The sequence below is a fragment of the Anopheles nili genome, chromosome 2 (genome assembly GCF_943737925.1).
Source record: "Anopheles nili chromosome 2, idAnoNiliSN_F5_01, whole genome shotgun sequence".
Lineage (NCBI taxonomy): Eukaryota > Metazoa > Arthropoda > Insecta > Diptera > Culicidae > Anopheles > Anopheles nili.
This window is the reverse complement of record NC_071291.1, coordinates 68,967,348-68,985,668: the sequence shown is the minus strand read 5'-3', so window position 1 is coordinate 68,985,668 and position 18,321 is coordinate 68,967,348. Positions and strand designations below refer to the sequence as shown.

Below are 18,321 nucleotides of genomic sequence, written 5' to 3'. Positions count from 1 at the left end.
TGTGGGGTTTTAATTTCATTACCCGTAAACCCGTGCGGCCCAACGGGGGCCTGCGCAGTCTAGTCTAGTCGCCCGATGGCCACGTGGGGCGGCCCAATTTGAGACCGAGCTCCAATTACGCGAGGCATGAATTGGTTTAAGCACTTTGATCGATTTTTCCAACCTTCGGCTGGGTGTTAGGGACTTTTTTCCCTGTATCTTTTCTAATGAATTAACTCTAATGTCGAGCACCTTCCAAAGGTGAAAAACAGCACTCTCCGTAACGGAGCCGCTGGACGTAATTGCGCATGATTTAATCGACAACTTGCTGTGAGGGTTCCGGGAAGGGCAAAAAATACAAAGATTATCTATGTGAATTCAAAACCACCACCGGGGGCACCAGTCGAGACCCGTCGACACTCGGCGCCCGGCTGTGAAAGGTGGCAGGCTCGAACCGGCTACCGAAACCGGTGGCTCGAAGTGGTTCCATCAGACCGACATATGGTGTTTTAAAAATATGGCCACCGCAAACCGCCATTGCATCGTGCGAGTGGGGGTAGCGGATTTAAATTTCAAATTCAACCGCCATCGGACCGGCAATGACACTCCGACATTAATGAGCGCCAGGCGACAGGCAATATCAATTAAAGAAAATCACAAATGGTGCCCCCGGAGTGCGCGTAGGCCGATGTGCGCGGCTGTAATTGAGATAGCGCTAGGTGTACGTGCGTAAATCAAAGCCACGACGGGGGCTGAAGCTCTTTGTTCAGTGGAAACTGCCCTTTGGGTCCGCGTGCTTGCCGGAGTGCATGCTCAGAAGGAGTGCATGTCGAGGGCGCTGTGTTATCCAACTTCCAAAGCGACTACAAACGTGACGGATGCCAAATTTGGGCAAAAAAAGCCGCCAGCTCGAGACAGAGGCGGGTTGAAAATTTTCCCATCAAACAGCTCCACGCGAGCGTCAATTTCTAAGGCGGCTCATTTGCTTATTTCCATCCCCATCAAAACCCGACGCTATCGCGGCCATTAATTCTGCGATCCGCGCCGGGAACTAGCGGTCTAATTTTGCATTTTGTTTTCACCCTCAAGCGGGTCCCTAAACCGGGAAAGCTCGCGGCGATCGATCGATCAATCCCAAATTGATCATCAAATTAACTCGCCTGCCTGCTGCTGAAGGAGCCGCACCGAATGGTGGCTCATGCGCGATAGCTCTTGGCGAGTGATCGAGTCATTAAAATCTCAACCCAAGCCCCTATCAATCCCGGAACCACACGGTCGAGGACGCGCTCCCACGTCACCGGTGAGGTGACAATATTCATAAGGAAAGGCGGCAGGTCGAATCGGCTCTCTAATTAGTGGACCGAGGAGCGGGCCAGTCCAGGAAACTCATTATCCGCCCCGGGAACCGACCGGTCGTTTGGCCGGTTTATCGATTTAGAGTTTCACCGATCGATAGAGACGTTCGAGTGAAATGTGCAGCAGGCAAAAAAAAATCCGCACGAAATGAAAAACACAAGCCCAGTCTAGCGTCGTTTGGCGGGACCTAGCGAGATGGCTATCGGTTGGAACCTGACCAAGATTTATTGCTTCAGCGTGTCCTCGACGGGAAGCCTTCGATCGGTTCCAGAAGGTTACGCTAGCGGCCAGACGAAAGCCTCTAGAGAACGAGATTGCAATTGTGCGATACTTTCCGCACGATGAGAACGACACACGGCTTCGTGGGTAAATCGAAGGAAAAGCGCCAGCAACAATGTTGGAGAGGTCGAATTTAGAAATCGTAAGATAAAAAAAGACATCATGTCTGCAGTCCCGAAACTATTTCATAGAATCATTGCCCGAATGATGGGATTTAGTGGTCGTAAAAATGCGCGTGTTAGAAATCGAACGACGGTAAGCAACTGTCCGCTTAAAGGCGGGAAAGCCTTCGCACGGGCCTATATGGGTCGTAAAAATATTCGGTGTTTACCGGACCCTGAGAGCAGGCAGCAGGTCGAGATTTGATTAAATTTGGGAACATGATCGCGTACGAGCTAGAAGAATGTTATGAAATCGTGTTGTTCTTCCAAAACGGTGCTAGAGCATTAAAAACTCGTTCCGATTCCACTTTTTTTTTAGGATTCAAATATAGTTTCCTAAACAAATTTCTGTTAAAATGCCGCCGTTAAAGGTGGGTTTCCTAATCCCATCTGTACCTTTAGAGTTCCACTTTGATCATCTAGCCGACCGCAAATTCGTTCCCCAAACATCTCTCTTTAGTGCTCCACTTGCTCTAACCACGCTGAGACTCCAAAGTGATCCCAAAACAGCTGCGATGTTTCGCCAAGGCCAATCCGGTCGACCGGTCCGTCCAGGATCGGAATGCCCGCCGAGCCAAAATCGATCGCGGTCCGATCGTAAAAGTTTCAATTTTTACGACCACTCGCTCCATAAAATCTCTAATAAAGCACTGAATTAATTACGGCTCGAGAGGCTCGATGGAGCACGCCAGTTGAAGGGTACCCAGAAAAGGCGCCCGACCGAGGAAGTCCGGCCATCGGCTCCAACCTGAGAACCGGGCACGGAGCAACCGGAAAATTGATTAACACTTCACCGCCAGAGGGCCATCGCACGGGATGGGACGTTTTGCACACTTTTTTCTGCAGCGTGTTGCTGTAAATAATCCGAGCACGGTGCAGCGAATAAACTCTCTAACGTACGGCTTTATAACGACGATTGGACATGAGTAGCGTGCACTTGCGCGTGCAAGAGAAGCGTGTTTGTTTCCAAATACGCCTCGAAAAGGTGGCAATAAATTGCTTACAGAATCCGATTGCATTCGAGTGGAGAAAGAGTTTCAATTTAAATAACGCTCCCGTATGAATGCATCCTAATTTGATTCTTTGGGGGCAAAGAGGATAAACTCATGCACATACATACGCACAAAGCAGCGTATAATGCGCGTCGTCATTGCCACCGCGTTATTTTTCCTGCTCATGACGCATAATTATCCACTTCCTGCAGGAGCTGGCAAGAGCCACCGGACAATGAAAAAAAAAGCACCCAACACGATCGCTGTCCTGCCGATCGGCAAAGTCGGTGAAGTTTAGCTGTCAGTTACGATTCAACCCTTCGATCGCGCCGCCGCGAGAGAATTTTCATGATTTTGAACCCTCATCCCGAGCGCCTTTATGGGATTCTTCCCGAAATGGATTAATTACACATTTCCGACGCCGGTAAGCGCTGCGTGCGCGCGCGAGCCCAAATCGCGAGGACGAATTATGTACCGACTTGCGGGGAAAAAAAGGTTCAAATAGAGAGGAACAAAAATGGGCCCACTCTTTTCGGCAGGCCCCGTTCTCAAACGGTTACAATGGAATGAAAAACGGAGAGTTCTCTTCATGAAAAAAGGGGTAAAAAAAAAGCCGAAACGTCAAGCATCCCATAAAGGACGTAGAATCAAAACGGGTTCGTGCCCACCGGGTGCCCTTTTGCTGTGCGTGTGTGTGTGCAACCGACTCCGATGGAGCCGGGAGGCCAAGGAGCGGAGAAAACTTAATCAATAACACAGCAATAACAATATTTTGATGATAATACTTCCACTTCGGTGCGATAAACTATTATTACGGCGCGTCCGGCCGAGTTGGCTCGCGGCTCGAGCACGAGCAATGATTGATGGTTGAAATGCCCCCAGCCGGGGGGCTGAAGGATGGCGGGTTTCCCGGGTGTTGGTGTTCCCGAAAATTCATCGAACATCGCCGGCACCCATGGAAGGCGTCAATTGCTCACCCCGATCGGTCGGAGGCTGCTGCGTGCGCTTGCTACCTATTCTCTTCGCCTCGTTTCGTTCGATCCTCGCGCGTGAAGGGCCTACCGTGACTCAGCAGCAGCAACAGCAGCAACACTTGGAACCTTCGGTGGGTTGCATGTTGTGGATCAGCGGGCTAAACGGTGTAGAGATATGCTTAGCAACAATCGCAAATCATCTCCCAGGTTGCGGCGTAAGCGATCCGCGGCTAGGCACGCCCGGATGCCTAGCGGGTACCGTGCACGATCCCGGGTATTAATTGGACGATGAAAATGGGCTGATAAAAGCGATCATCGTGCCATCGAGCGGCCGGACTGGAGGGCCGTAATGATCCTCCAAGTAGGCCTGACGTGAGTGAAACTGTGAGATAGGGAGATCTACCGAATTTCACCACTCGTGAAGCCGGTAAACAGACCTCTAGAGTCCTTACAGTGGTCTCAAAACGAGTTGTTTAGTGCAAAATTAAAAAAAAAATCTGTTGTATTACACACAGACACAATTATACAGTTCTTTTAATGTGGTGCAAATTCATTCGCTAATTAACTCAATTCTACTGTTGAAAGCTGCAAATAACTGTAATGATTCGAGGAGTTTTTGTAACTAAAAAAATGTCTCAATTCTCTGCTTCAGTCAAGGTCGGTCAGGCTCGTTAAGTTACGAAACTATCACGTTCACTACGTTAAGATAAAACCCCTCGCGTAGCGAAAATGCGCAACCCAAAAAGCAAAACCGAAAAGAATGTGTTAAAAGTGTCATATTATAATCACGTGCCCAGTGGTTCGGATAATACTTAGAAAAATATCTTTCATGCCAGCGTGCCACGTTACGAACCTCATGACGGCGCGTATCGGCCTGTCCAGGCTTCTGGGTTATATCTTTGTCCGTTCGATCGCACAAAAAGGATCGTCCCGTTGCATCAGGTACGGCGCGGATCTGACCCCTTTTTTGCCCGAATTTCGAAAACGCGCTTCTCGACGTCCGATCGACACGCGGACACGAGATTTCTACGAAACCTCGCACCGAAGATGCTCGATCGGACGCCCCCGGAATCCCTAATTTGGTGTGTAAAATTTCTTGTTTACATTCGGATATACTCGACTCGAATGCCGTCGTCGACTCGAACGCGCGATCGTCCGATTCCGGGCATTTTCATTCCCTTCTTCCACTTCGAGCGGCTTCGTTCGGAGTTCTTTCTCGCCAGAAGTTTGCTCGCAAACGCGGCCACGCACGGTTAAATTGTTGACGGTTTTTTGATCGAAAGGGGCATTTAAGCTGATCCTCCCGGGCGGTTCCTGGTGAGTCAAGCATCGACACGGCTTCCCGCGGTGCAGTAGCCCGGGAAGCTGTCTTCAGCGGGACCGGCGCGCTCGTCATACCACCCTGGCCGTGCACAGCTGGGCGGATTTCGTTTTTCCTGCCTGTCCGTTTCGATAATCGCCGTCAGGCTGCGGGTCCAACGGGACCACCAATTGGATACCGCCGGTGCAGGCACGCATCCCGTTCGTTATGATACGGAACTGTCACTGGCTTCGGGATGAAGTCCTCACCGTGAGGACGGTTGCCGAATTGGGGCTGAAGAAAAGAAAAGAGCACGAAAAAAAAAACGGCTGGCAGGCTGTGAAATCGATCGTCGACCGCGGCCAGCTCGGCGGGAGATAAATTCTTAAGCTCCATTTCTCGGTAACTCGCGGGTTTGAAATTGAAATCTCAACGACCACTTGACAGGCGCGTTCCCTGAGCGTTTGGAGGATGTACCGAAAATTCCAGCCAACCAACGCCAGGCCAGGAATGTTAACGCACTGGCAAACCGTGACCGCGAGATGACGTTTTCCATCGAAACGCGGACACGCTCTGACAGTTCGCTCCCGGGAAAAAAAAATAAAAAATAAAACCGTCTCCCAGAGGACTTTGACAAGTGGTTTTGACTTCCGTCGAGAAGGTCCTCGCGCGGGATTAGAGACAAGCCTATCATAATGAAGACGTCAATGTACGAGCGCGTCTAATCTCTAACCCGTTGTGGTTTTGTTTCTCTCTCTTTCTCTCTCCCTCTCGCTCACTCACAGGTGTCTGTACAAATGCGACCGCGCCATCCGTGTCCTCCATCAACCGAATCCTGCGTAATCGAGCCGCCGAACGGGCAGCGGCTGAGTTTGCTCGGGCGGCTGGATATGGATTATACCCACCACCACCATACGGAGGCTTTCCCTGGCCGACTCCCACCCACTTATGGTCACCTGGTCAGGGTCTACCTAACATGTCACAACCCGGAGGAAGTACTACTCCTGGCACGATAGGATCGCCCGGTTCAGGATCACACGAAACGCTCGGATCTCCGGACGGAAATCGGCTGATAGGTAGGTAGAATAACACCAACAACACCTGACAATAACGTCCTTAAGGCAACGCTTACACTTTCCATCCCCAATCTTCAACCAGACATTGAGGGTGAGGACTCGAACAGCTTGGATGGCGATCAACCAAAGTTTAGACGCAACCGGACCACCTTCAGCCCGGAACAGCTCGAGGAGCTCGAGAAGGAGTTCGACAAGTCGCATTATCCCTGCGTTAGCACGCGCGAACGGCTCGCGTCCCGTACCGCCCTCAGCGAAGCCCGCGTCCAGGTAACTATCGTGCGATGGGGTGGAAAAATTTCCTTCGAACGTCCCGGGCGGGCGAGTTGGCCCCCATCGAAAAAGAAGAAGAAAAAGAAGAAAAAAACGAAGACCTTGTCCTATGCTAACCTCAAATCGACCAAAACAGTAAGCCCACCCCAGCGTTTGGGCGGGGGGAGGGGGTAGGGTTTTTCCGCGAGCGGGATGGGGAGGAAATTTTTCGCGCTTAGCTATAAGTGTTTGAGCTAATATACTTATAACTTGAACTACTAGGTTTGGTTTTCCAACAGACGGGCGAAATGGCGACGTCATCAAAGAATGAATCTCTTAAAAAGGTCCAGCTCGCCGAGCACGCGGGCAGCGGCGGCGGTAGCGGGGGCGGCGGGAACGGCAAGTTCCGCTTTCACCCCTGGCTCCCCGCCGCCGCCGCCGCTGCAGCAGCCGCAGCCGCCGCCGCCAACCGGATCGCAGCCGCCGGCGTCCCTGGCCCTGGGCCCTTCCCAGCCGCCTTCCTCCGCGGGTTCCCCCCCGGGGGTGGCCCCACCGGTCGGCCCTCCTCTCCCCTCTGGTCACCCCCATCTTCCCCACCATCACGCGTCAGCGGCGCACCACCACCATCTGCACCATCACCAGCATCTGCACCATCCGGCGTTACATGCGCACCACTTTCACCAACCGGCGGCTCCCCCACCGGGGGCATCCTCCGGCACCCTGCCGCACCACTCCCACCACCACCATCACCCGCATCCGCATGCGCATCCGGGCCATCTGCACCCCAATCCGTCCACGTCACCGGCAGCTCAAGCGGCAGCGGCGGCCGCCCTGGGAGCCCAGGCGGCGGCGGCGGTGGCGGCGGCCCAAGCGGCATCATTAGTCACAGCATCAACTCCATTATTAATGGGCGGTGAGCATAGCGCCTTCCGGTCGCTTGTGCCCTCCTCGGCGGCCGCCCTTTTCGCTGGGCTTTCACGCTCCTACGCCGCCACCACTGGGTCTTCGAACCCGGATTCGGCCAGTCCTGTGCCCAGTGACGATTCCGACGAGGAGATCAACGTACACGAGGATGACTCTGGGGACGAGCCTTCGGAGGCGGCCCTTAGTCGCCCTCCTAACGGAAACGGTCGCCGACGACGGCGTCTTCGTTCCAGCTCACCCAACGGCCCTACAAGTCCGCTACAACTGACGAAACACGAACGAGCGGCTTAGTAGCGAGGCGGCCATGATGGCACATACACACACACACACACACACGCGCGCACCCAACTACCACCCAACAGGCGGCCATTTCGCCAACCACCCAAGGCAGCCTCCCTTTCGCCCCGGGGTGTGGCTGTATGCGCAAGGAAAATGGCGCTAAACGAGGGATCCGGGCGGCCTTCAGGAAGCCCCACGTAAACACCCCCGGGGGCGCGTAATTCCGGCGAGTGAAAGAGAGCGCACCAACACGTGCGTACGTGCGGTCGAAACCCGAGCCACCCTTGTGGTAAGGGTGCGAGGTGGTCGCCTGCGGCAGCCATTAACGCGCCATCGGCCACCGGTCGTCGTCTCGCTTGCGCGAATGCAAATTAATCGATGGATCCGATGGGTTTGACCTGACGAATGGCGAATGACAGTGCGACACAAAGCGTAAGACGATAATCAATTTCTCTCCCCGCGTGTCCCTCCGATGGGGGTGTTGTTGCATTAAATCCACGCACGCTTGTTGCGTAAGCGGGAGAGGGTGCGCCACCCTTTTCGGGAGGGTTTACGATCGCGTGGCAGAAAAAAAATGGGGAGCACAGTGAACAGAACCCGAGCTCGGGCGGCTAGCGGAATTATCAGATAGGCTAAGGCAATTCCTTTCTCACTTTTGCACGTATTACGATTCGATTCACTCGAACCAGCTCGATATTCGATAATGCTAACTAGTGGAAAAACAAGTAGGAAACGTGAAAGCACCAACAAGCAGCGCGAGAGACTTGTAAATTATCCCGACAAAAGGCGCCAGGAGAGCTTTAGCACACGTTCATACACACATACACACGCGCGTTTTAAGGCTAGGCAAGTGCATGCACGACACGAAAGATAAGCTACCTGTTGTACATGTGATTCGAGAGTGAAATAGTGTGTGGGTGAATTTAAGTAGATTTGCAGATGGCGCAAGCCGTCAACTACGGCATATAAATCAATTCTAGCTCTCCCTGCACCAGTGCAGTCCTTGTGTAAATGTAATTCCAATCCCCAGTGCACACGTGGGCGCTTCCGAGGGCCACGTGTTTTAGGTGTAGGATCGCGATGCAGAAGCAGAATTGCAGCGAGCAATGATAGCGATTTTAAGGCACGTGCTAATTTATGACTATAGTTTAAACTAAACGCTAGCAAATGTGTTCCCAGGAACGGCAATTTATTTTGAATGAAATACATTGGAAAACTGTATCGAAAACTATGAAAACCAATGGCTACTAGATTTATGAAGTAATGATGACAGATCGAACAGATTGTGGAACATAACGGGAGAGATTATAATGTGGCTTTATTTGGGCAGAAAAAATAATTTCGGAAGGTTGCTTTCCGAGGAATATATTAGGTCAAAATCGGTTGAAAAGCGCTGGTTAGACGTGCTCAGAACATCGCCGAATCGCCGCTGGTCATCACACCGATGGTAATCGCAACGATCAACCGTACAATAAAACGCCGTAACAAATGAGCTCAAATTTGGGCCGGCTCGAGAAGGAACGGGACACGCAGGGAACTAGTTTGACCGGTGGCAAAAATTTGCAACAAACTGAAATGAAAACGGGGCCGAGCCTACTTAAATGGGCCACCGTTTTTTGGCTGTCGAACGTATCAAATGTGTTCCTGTGAGCTGTGCAAAAATCCGGCAGCCAGCACAAGCGGGGCTCCCAAGCAGCACCAAAGCCTTCTCGGTGCGGAATTTTGGTGCGCTTTCGTTCGAAAATTTGCATAATATTCGCATGATTGCATTACCGGGCTCTGGGGAATCGATTGCGGCTGATCGGGGGCTCGTTTTTCGTTTCTTTTAGTTGCATTTCACTTCGGGCGTTCGGGCGGACAATTTTCACCGCTTCCAGCATCGCCGAAAGGCGAACTAACGATCATGTCACCTATCAACACCTCGCCGGGTGGACAAAAGAAGCACTTACAGCTCGGTGCCGTATCGGAAAATGGCCTTATGGAATCTTCAACCACGGCTGGGATAAAAATAAAATCCGATCCCCTGACGAAGCACATTTTATTGCCCGCACTCATGAAGTCGTCAGCTTTTTTCGAATTATTTTTTTGCAAACCCTCCAGAGCCGGCTTGGGGTTGTTAATAGATGATTATTGCGTGCGTGTGTGGAAGTGTTTTTTTTTTCGGTGGGCATTTATCCTCACCCCGCTGTGGTTAAGTGCTCGTAATTTCAGCCAATTTATGACATCAATTAGACGGTGTCCGAAACGAGGTGACAAACGCCGGACTAAATCCGAGGAAATTGCTCCCGAACGAGATCGTTGCTTTTTCGGCGACTGCTCTGTTCTTCTTCGTTTTTGTTCTGTTGCTTTTTTTATTTTGTGTTTGTTTCGCTGCTCGCACACACGGTAGCGGACGCTAACGCTGGTCTGCAGGTCTCGAGGAGCGACAGGAAGTGCTAAGTGACCGTGCACAAAAGTGTGAAAAAATCATCAAATCAAAATCCCTTTTGATCTTCGGTACACAGTCCCGGTCAACAGAAAGGAGAAGACAAAGTAAGGGGGACATAAAGAAAAATGTGACATCCGCCGAGCCTTTTGGAAAATTGAAAGCTGCGAAAATTATTTCCACACCGAAACAAAACCCTGGTCGACCGTTCAAGGAGCAAAGTCTGAGAAATGGTGCCATTAATTAATGGATCAAACGGGCGGTCGGCGCCTTCTAGGCTTTGCTGGTGTCAATGGGCGCAGATTTGGAATAAAGATTTCGATTTTATTAATTGGATTAGCGAGTAGTAATTAAAATGTTCCAATCCACCGTTGATCGTGATGGGAATATTTGGAAAAGAAATTTATATTACGTCAGTAAAAAACGTATTTTTCTTCAATTAATTTTTTGCTTAAATATACTAAGAAACATAAAATTTCTGTTGAGCATTATTATGGTCTAAAAATAAGAAGGAGCTATGATTTAAATTTTATTGAAGATTATCTTTAAAACATGTAAAACCTATCTCAAATAATGTTTCCTCTATCAATATGGACGCACCTGTTTCTAAGGTAATAAGGAACAAAAAGCCTGGTAAAACACCACGACCACGTCCTATCTAAGCCTCCGTTCAAAAAGTAATGAACCCTAATGATGATCGTCTCGATCGTTCAACCATTACACTTTACGATTACATCGTCGCTCGAGGCAGAACATTCCCGTTCGAGCAAACTAACCCGCGCTCGAGCCAAAATCGAGCCTTCCGATCAATCGAACAGCCCTCTCGTATGCCGCGAGCTAAACTCGTGCAGATTATGCTAATGCTCACGATTGCCGGAGGCCATTCCGCTTAGAGATCGTGCTCGAGAATCTTGGCTCCCGCAATAGCCAGCCGAAGGGACGGAGGACTCGATCTAAACCGATAAGCCGCTGGACAAGGAGCAGCTGAGTATCGAGCTATAAAGAAAGCGAAACAATATTTTATTCGCCCAGCGTTTGTCCGCGAAAAAATGTACTCCCATGTGTCTCGGTTCAGCTGCTGTCTTGGTGGCAGTTTTGCTGACGCGTTATTAAAAATCAATATCCCTCTACATTCAGCTGTGCGGTTCGAAACGTTTACTGTTCCTTTATTCCTTGTAAATGCTCCGCATGTGATGAGTTGATGAACGAAGCGGGAACAGATAAAAAAACAGGCAGCAACCCCTCGAACAAGGTCTTCGTAAACTCGATCGAAAGCTGCCAGAAAAACCGACAGGTGAGTCGCTTCGAAGGCTCGAATCGCTGCGGTCACACATAAACATCGTCATAATCATTCGGCCCGTGATCATAATGTCATCGGTCGGTTCTTTAGCTCATTTTTTTGTCCCATGTTTTCTACAAGCCCATCCTTGATCGACGCCGTGCGCTGCTTGGTCGATCATTTAGGCAAGCATTAGACAGCGAACTGCTTGAAGCTAAGCAAACGAGAGCTGATGGCGAGAAGACAAAAAAAAACAACCGGCCGAATCCAATATCGCTTCGATAGCGAACCGTCAACCGGCTCATGCTCGCTCGCGCTCACAAATTTAACCCATTCGGATGCTTCCATGCAACCTGCCGACCAGCCAGACCGGATCGGGCAACGAGCCTGATAACAAAATATGCCATAAATACAATTTGAGCCATCGCGCCATCGGGGGCTCGAGGCGCGACCGAGACGCACACACCAGGACGTATGTATGAGAGGCACCCGAAAATCGCCCCAGAAAAGAATAAAATAACCATAAATTAGGCCAAAATCTGACAGCACCAAGCCGGGCCCACGGGGCCAGACTTTCGCTGGCCGAGCCGCTGGTCGGAAGTTTGCCAGCGGGTTTGCTCGGTTGTAAATTTGGCTTCACTTTCGATTGTTTCCCTCGCATGCTCGAGCATGCCGTCCAGGCGACGGACGGGACATTGCAACCGTCCGAAACTGCGCGCTTAAGGCGCGAACAAACCCATAATGCCTTTGTGAGCTCATGTAGAGAATGCAAAATTAATGTGCGCGCATCTATCCTGGCTCCTCGGGCTGGGAAGGCCGAGAAGGAAGCAAGCGGACCTGAGTGGTTCCGAAATGGTTGACTGCAGCTACAACAACAAAAAAAACGGCTCGAAGGATAACAAAACGCGTGACGGAATGCGCCGAGGCAGGAGCTCGCGGGATGTGAAACCGGATAATTTACGATGTATTTTTCCACCTTCTCGTAATTAAATTAGGATTACGCCTGTAGCGCACTCGGGGTGGTTTTTTTTGTTGCTTTCATTCGTAGCTCTCCCCGGTGTTATTTAGTGGCAAAGTGGCGCAAAATGCAAGCGGCTCAGGTGACGCTGCCGGGCCTAATTTGGACGACAAACAACGCCCTCGGAGTGGACTTCTGTTAAGCCTACCGAAAAAGGCCCTCCCTGGCCGGGAGCGTGTGGAACTTGCTGTTGAGCAAACAATTTTCGGCAGCCCGTTTTAGTGCCGCTAAAATAAAAACAAACAAATGAGTGGCCGGTGGGTAAGTGATGGTGCTAAATCGGTTCAGTTGCGGCACAGTTCGCGCACCGTTCGCTGCTGCCCAATAAAGCTGACACCTCGATGGGCCGAAGTGGGCGATTATCGGTTCATTTTGTTGGCGGTGGCCGCCCAATCGATCGAACGACTTCGGTCGATGGCCTTCGAGGACGCGCAAGCCGGTAAGCCGAAATCGATCAACTCGACAACGCCCGTCGAAAGGCATCGAAATCGGACACCCGTTTTGGGGCGGAGAACTCGCGAGGGTTCATTATTCCATCGAAAATAACCACCCCGTGGCGGGTTCGTCCTCGATTGCCTCATTCGGGTAATCATAGCGGGAACTTGTGGCTCGTGCAATTGGTGGCTAGATTCGGCGAACAGCCGGTTAAGACAATGCTGAACGAGCCTGTTGAAGGGTAATTTTACAATCGAGGTCTAGAAAGCAATCGCGAATCGAGTGGTGCTTCTTTATGTGTTCGCAACCCCGTCGAGTGGCCAATTTGTGCAACTTGTTCTTGCCAACGTTGATTCGCGAGCTTTCTTCTACTGTTGAGCATAATAAAGCGTGCTTGAGTGCAAGTGTATGATTAGATTAGATATTCGGAGATTGCTGATTTTTGTGATGATTTGTTTATTTTGTTGGTTTTATATACTTAACTTGATTGCAAAGAGCATTAATTCGTCATCTTTGGGATGCTCATTTAAAAAGATATGTACGTTGTGTAAATTTATTCAAAAAGGAATGAGCCTAAATAAGGCTGTTTTCCACAGCAAAATAAATACAACATCATCAAAAAGTAAAAAAAATTACAACCAAAGGACAAGCGCAGAGTTGCATAATGCACTCGTTAGACAAATTTCTCATCGATTTCTCCAACCAATGCACACCGGTTAACGATATTGTGTCAACACCCAGCATCCCTTCGAAATGGGTGTCATTTGTGACAGGTTTTTCTTACATTTGGTGAGGCTTTCTCCTACACAAACACATCGGTCGATTTCCTTCCCAAAAAACAACAGTTACACCATGCATCTAGCGTTGTTGAACTCGAATAAAAAAACCAGAAAGGAATCAACGAAGCTCCCAAATCCTACCCGATGCTATAGTTCCAGCCACACGAATAGTTAACCGCAATAAATGCAATTTTCATCCCGAATCAATCACCAGCCCCACGGGAGTGGGGGCCATCTCGAGCCAGCTTATCGTTCAACAGAATCACGCTTGATTAGGGCTGAAAAATTGCGCCATTCGTCGCACCGTTTAGCAGCGGGTGATAATGCGCCGCTCAAGACAGCCGGTTGAACTAGCGGCTAATTAATATTGATCGACCCATCAACCGGGCGAACCCATAAGGGCCCGCATGCCAGCACCGGACGGCACCGGACGAAATGGGCCGTTTTTTACGCCCTGCCATCTAGCCCGAAAGGGTTCGTGGATCGTCTCGTGCTTCCACAAACCGGGTGGCATCAGTGACACTCGCGACACCCGCTGCAGGAGAGCTGTGACCGATGGGGTGGCTGGTTGGGCGTGAAATCAAGCTCCACCCAAGCACCACAATCGTGTGCAAATCAATTTCGTGCCGTTCTTTCAATTTTAATTAGCACGCCCCGGCTCGGATTAGCTAGCCGAGCGTTGGGAGATTCTGGCCGGTACAGTGAGAAAGAAAAAAAACGAGCAATAAAATATAAAAACGCGGACAAACCACGTTCGGCTTCGCGGCTTCGGTGGGTGTCCGATCGAACGAATTTCTCACGAACGGTGTGGTTTTGATGGTGGGTTGAAAATTGGGGAGAAAGAATTCAATTTACGTGCACCCGCGGCAAAAGGGTGCGTCGAATCGGCGAAAGGTGGAATCGACGGACCCACCGACGAAGGCACGTGTAATTGCAAGCAGCTAAGCAGCGCTACTCCCGATCGAGAGGAAATCGATTCGACCCGGGGTCGACCGTCCGTGGCATGAGTGATGCCTCAACCCGAGCTCCGTAAAGTGACTTCTCGCGTGTTTTTTTTTGTTGCTTCCTTTATTTCATTTCAACTCGGCGTTTGATTCGCCCATTTAAACCCCGCTCGCGAGACCATCCCGTGCTGGGTGATTTGGACAGTTTGTGACCATCGTTTCGCATTTCACATTTTTACTGCCCCATAAGCTCCACTTTTCCAGCCCATAAAAGGATCGCATTTGGTCGTACTAAAAATTAAAATCAATTCCTCCCCACCCGGTGCGGCTTCCGCGTCGCTGCATCCGAGCCTGAGATCGGGCTTATCAGCTCGAGCGGATCGTAAAAATACATGAATGTAGAATTTCAACCAAACACGCATCCTCCCGAGAATGCGAGCGATATGCGAACGAGCAGAAACAAACGGGCGGCCATCGACACGGTGCGGTTATTAGCGGTGCAGAACGCGTCGTAAAATGGCGATCGCGGCAAGCGACGAACCCTCGCGACCGGTCGATATCTGCCCGGTCGATTATTCTAATTTATTTAAATTTCACCTCCCACCCGGTCCACCCGTTTCTGGCCCAGGCTGCTGGTAATGTCTCCATCGTGCGCTTCGGGAGCACCCGCGAAGTGGCACGGGCGTGCCGGGGATGGGTGCATTATCGATCGTTCGCGATCGTTTTGGAATGCGATAGCCTGCGATGCCGATCGGATGGCGGCTTCCCGAAAGCCAGCATAACCCAAATAGCGGCATGGCAATGGGGGAGAAGCGGGAAGAGAGAGAGCGAGAGAGAGATCGAGAAAAAACAAACACCCAAAAAGACATCTTACGGGGTGATAAAAACGAACCAGCTCGATTATGTTGTTAGAGCGACCGATAAGACGCATGAGGCTTAGTGGGGAGGAAAGAAGAGAAGGTGGCGGTGCCCCGTCCGAGGGCACCTAATTTGTTAATAAATTTTGAATTAAATAGCGTCCCGAAAAAAGGGGACTCCGAGCGGAGGGAATGCGATCGCGGTTTCCTTTTAGTGTGGTGCTGTAAAATCCGCCGGATCGGGGCTCGGTTCCGTTTTTGGGCCAGCGACACCGGAGCGGGGTGGATAAATCTCTCAATCAGAGCAGCGATTTTATGCTTATGCTTATGCCCCGGGAACAACATCACGTGCGCGGAGTCCCGAAGAAAGCGGCAAAGTGGCCAAGCCTTCACGATCGCAAGGGCATCGGTGGCCGGTGGCTTCTAGCTTCTCGCCGCGGAATCTATTAAGGTGATCGGGCCAGGTAGACCCGGGACGCTCTAATGGGTCGCGCCACCAAAAACGTTCCGACGGCATTTTCCAACCTGCTCAAGCCGCGCGAGGACGAGCGACGTCGAAAGGGGACCTGGTAATTTATGGCAGAAAACATTCTTCCCGCTCGTGACATATTAACGGATGGGTCGTCCCAGGGCCCATCCTGGCTGCGCTGAGCCGTGCTTGTTGATTATTTGATTAAGCTTTTGTTTATGTTCGGCCATAAAACACAAAAATTGTCTAGCGACATAGGTGCCTTTTTCCTTCTTGTCACTCTCTCTCTCTCTCTCTCCGCACGCTTGATGGCTCCGAAGCGATGTTTTAGAATTTTCGCTCGGATAAATAAGCCACTCACGGTTCACGGTTTATGATCGGTCGGGAGCTTTTTGAGTATTCGAAATGGATTTTTTCTTGTGGTCAGGACTTTTAGTGACAAACACACAAAAAACACTGAACATAAAATAAATCCAATTTTCAAACAAAACAAAAGTCCCGCTTCACATCAGCACCATCGCTCGGTTGTAACATTTCCAATCATGTTTCCCCGCTCACGGTGATACGAAAATGGAAAATTAAAACAGCATTTAACTACTTCGGCGATAGGAACCGCTGGCGTACGATCGATGGACGCGTTGAATTAATTTCTGATTTTATTCCCATCAAGGAGCGCACGAGGAGAGGATCTCGACCGGATCCAGCGTTCGGCGAATGTGTCGCCGACCAGCGGCATGAGGCAATGTTTCGTTTGCTTTGCTCTTTCTCAAGCTGTTAAAAACTACCACCGAATACTGGGACGATTGGGAGGTGAAAAAAAGGAACAGAAACACGCTCACCAAATACACCAAACGGAGTATCCCATTTGCTCGCCGAAAACGGCATTCCAGTGCCAGACGCGTTGGTACCGCAGCGCAGCGAGGTGAAATATAAAAATCAAACCAATTACCCACGAATCCAATCGGTGCAGGCGAAGCGGTTGTTTTGTGTTTTTTTTTGAGTGGAAAAGGTGCGACAAAAAAGCAGCCCCAACGGGCGAAAACCCTGACCAGAAGCTAATGCACCGTTTGGGGTGAAGGCTATTAGGCTTCTGCGGTGACAGCTCGAAGCGGTACGGCTCTTATTAGTTCTGGCTGCCAGCGAACAAGATAAGCGGCGTGATCGCGCAAACAGCGTGAGCCTCACCGTCTCGCGGGGCTCTGTTTTTTTTTTGGGCGGGGAGTGATAAAATCGAGAGCGAGAATAAACGGGCTTTCGGGAACCGTGCGGGTGCTGCGAATGGAAAACCGATCGCCTCGGACATACCGGAGCCGTAACGTCATCGGTTAAAGGAGGTTCGCCAAGCCAAAGCCAGCGGGCGACGGCTACTAATCGGTGTGCGGGTAAAAGATTGCAACATTGCATGCAGCGCTTTCGTCACCTTCACGCGTGCACGGGCGAGAAAGCGAGACGGAGTGAATGACGCTGGAATGCGCGGGAAGGCGAAGCAGAAGAATCGCAACTTATTCAAATTTATTCGCTGTCGAACAATCTTATTAAAATGTTAAACAATTTTTCCTTCGTCCCAAGCTGCGATCGAACAACGAGGCGAGCAACGCAGTAGGCGACGAACCCGACCTCTTGGAGGTGTTAATTCGATTATCCGCGGCACCACGGTACGTCCTTTCGCGCTGCGATTGCTGCGGGTGCTTGAAAAAGGTCCTCATGGCGTGAAGGATTGCTGGCGATTGGCGAGCAGAGATTAAGCCGAGTGAACCGACATGGAAGCCGCACCGAAGAGGGAATCCCTGCGCACACGCACATATGTGGGTCAGCAATGGAAGTGCACGTAATGGACGTTCGTTCGACTGAGCGTAGGAGGGCGTAAATCATCCTACTGGTGGCTAGATTTGAAGGAGAACGAAAAAAGAAACCAAACCATCCATGCAACGCGAAGAACGCATCGTTTTAGGGCACCCAAATTAAGACATCAACGCTCAGCTTGCCCAACGATGGTCATTTCATCCCTCCGGTCGCGGTACACTACAAGCATTAAGTCCACGTGCGGCTCTTGAAACGAGAGGGCCAGCAAAGACCCAAAAAAAAATCTGTCACCGTTAAAAAAATGCGTATAAAATCCCATCAGGGACCATCTTTACGCGAGTTTAGTGAGCTCACAAGACGAGAGAGAAAAAGAAAAAACGAGTTGAAGTTGAACCGAAAAAAGCATAACTAAAACTGGGTTCCTCGCGTTCACCATCGTTGATGTCTTTCTCTGACGCTCTCGTCCCGACTCACACATTTTTGTCACTTTCAGTGCCACTAGCGCCTGCAGCCTCCAGCGCTTGTGTTAACGTTGCGCTGCCCTTCACGCCACCAGCGAGCCGGACAAAGTAAAACAAATTAATCCATTAGTGTTTTATTCTCCTTTAATAATCGCTCTGCGAGTGGCCGTAATGTGTATGACAATCGTTTACACACATCCAGCGTTTGGGGGTTTGGAGAAATCATTTTTTCTCTGCTTTGTTTTGATTTTTCTCATCATTTTTTCACCACTCACTCGGTTT

The 18,321-nt window shown here is 50.5% G+C and overlaps 1 protein-coding gene across 1 annotated transcript in view; it reads left to right on the top strand.

The window, feature by feature from the left end:
• The window catches only part of LOC128729145 (segmentation protein paired-like), a 38,413-nt gene extending 30,832 nt beyond the window's left edge, over positions 1 to 7,581 (top strand). Inside the window, exons 5-7 of the mRNA XM_053822801.1 lie at positions 5,827 to 6,117; positions 6,200 to 6,384; positions 6,649 to 7,581. Of these exons, the coding sequence (XP_053678776.1) occupies positions 5,827 to 6,117; positions 6,200 to 6,384; positions 6,649 to 7,581 (1,409 nt within the window). The remainder of the gene's footprint in view (positions 1 to 5,826; positions 6,118 to 6,199; positions 6,385 to 6,648) is intronic.
• The last annotated feature ends 10,740 nt before the right edge of the window (positions 7,582 to 18,321 follow it).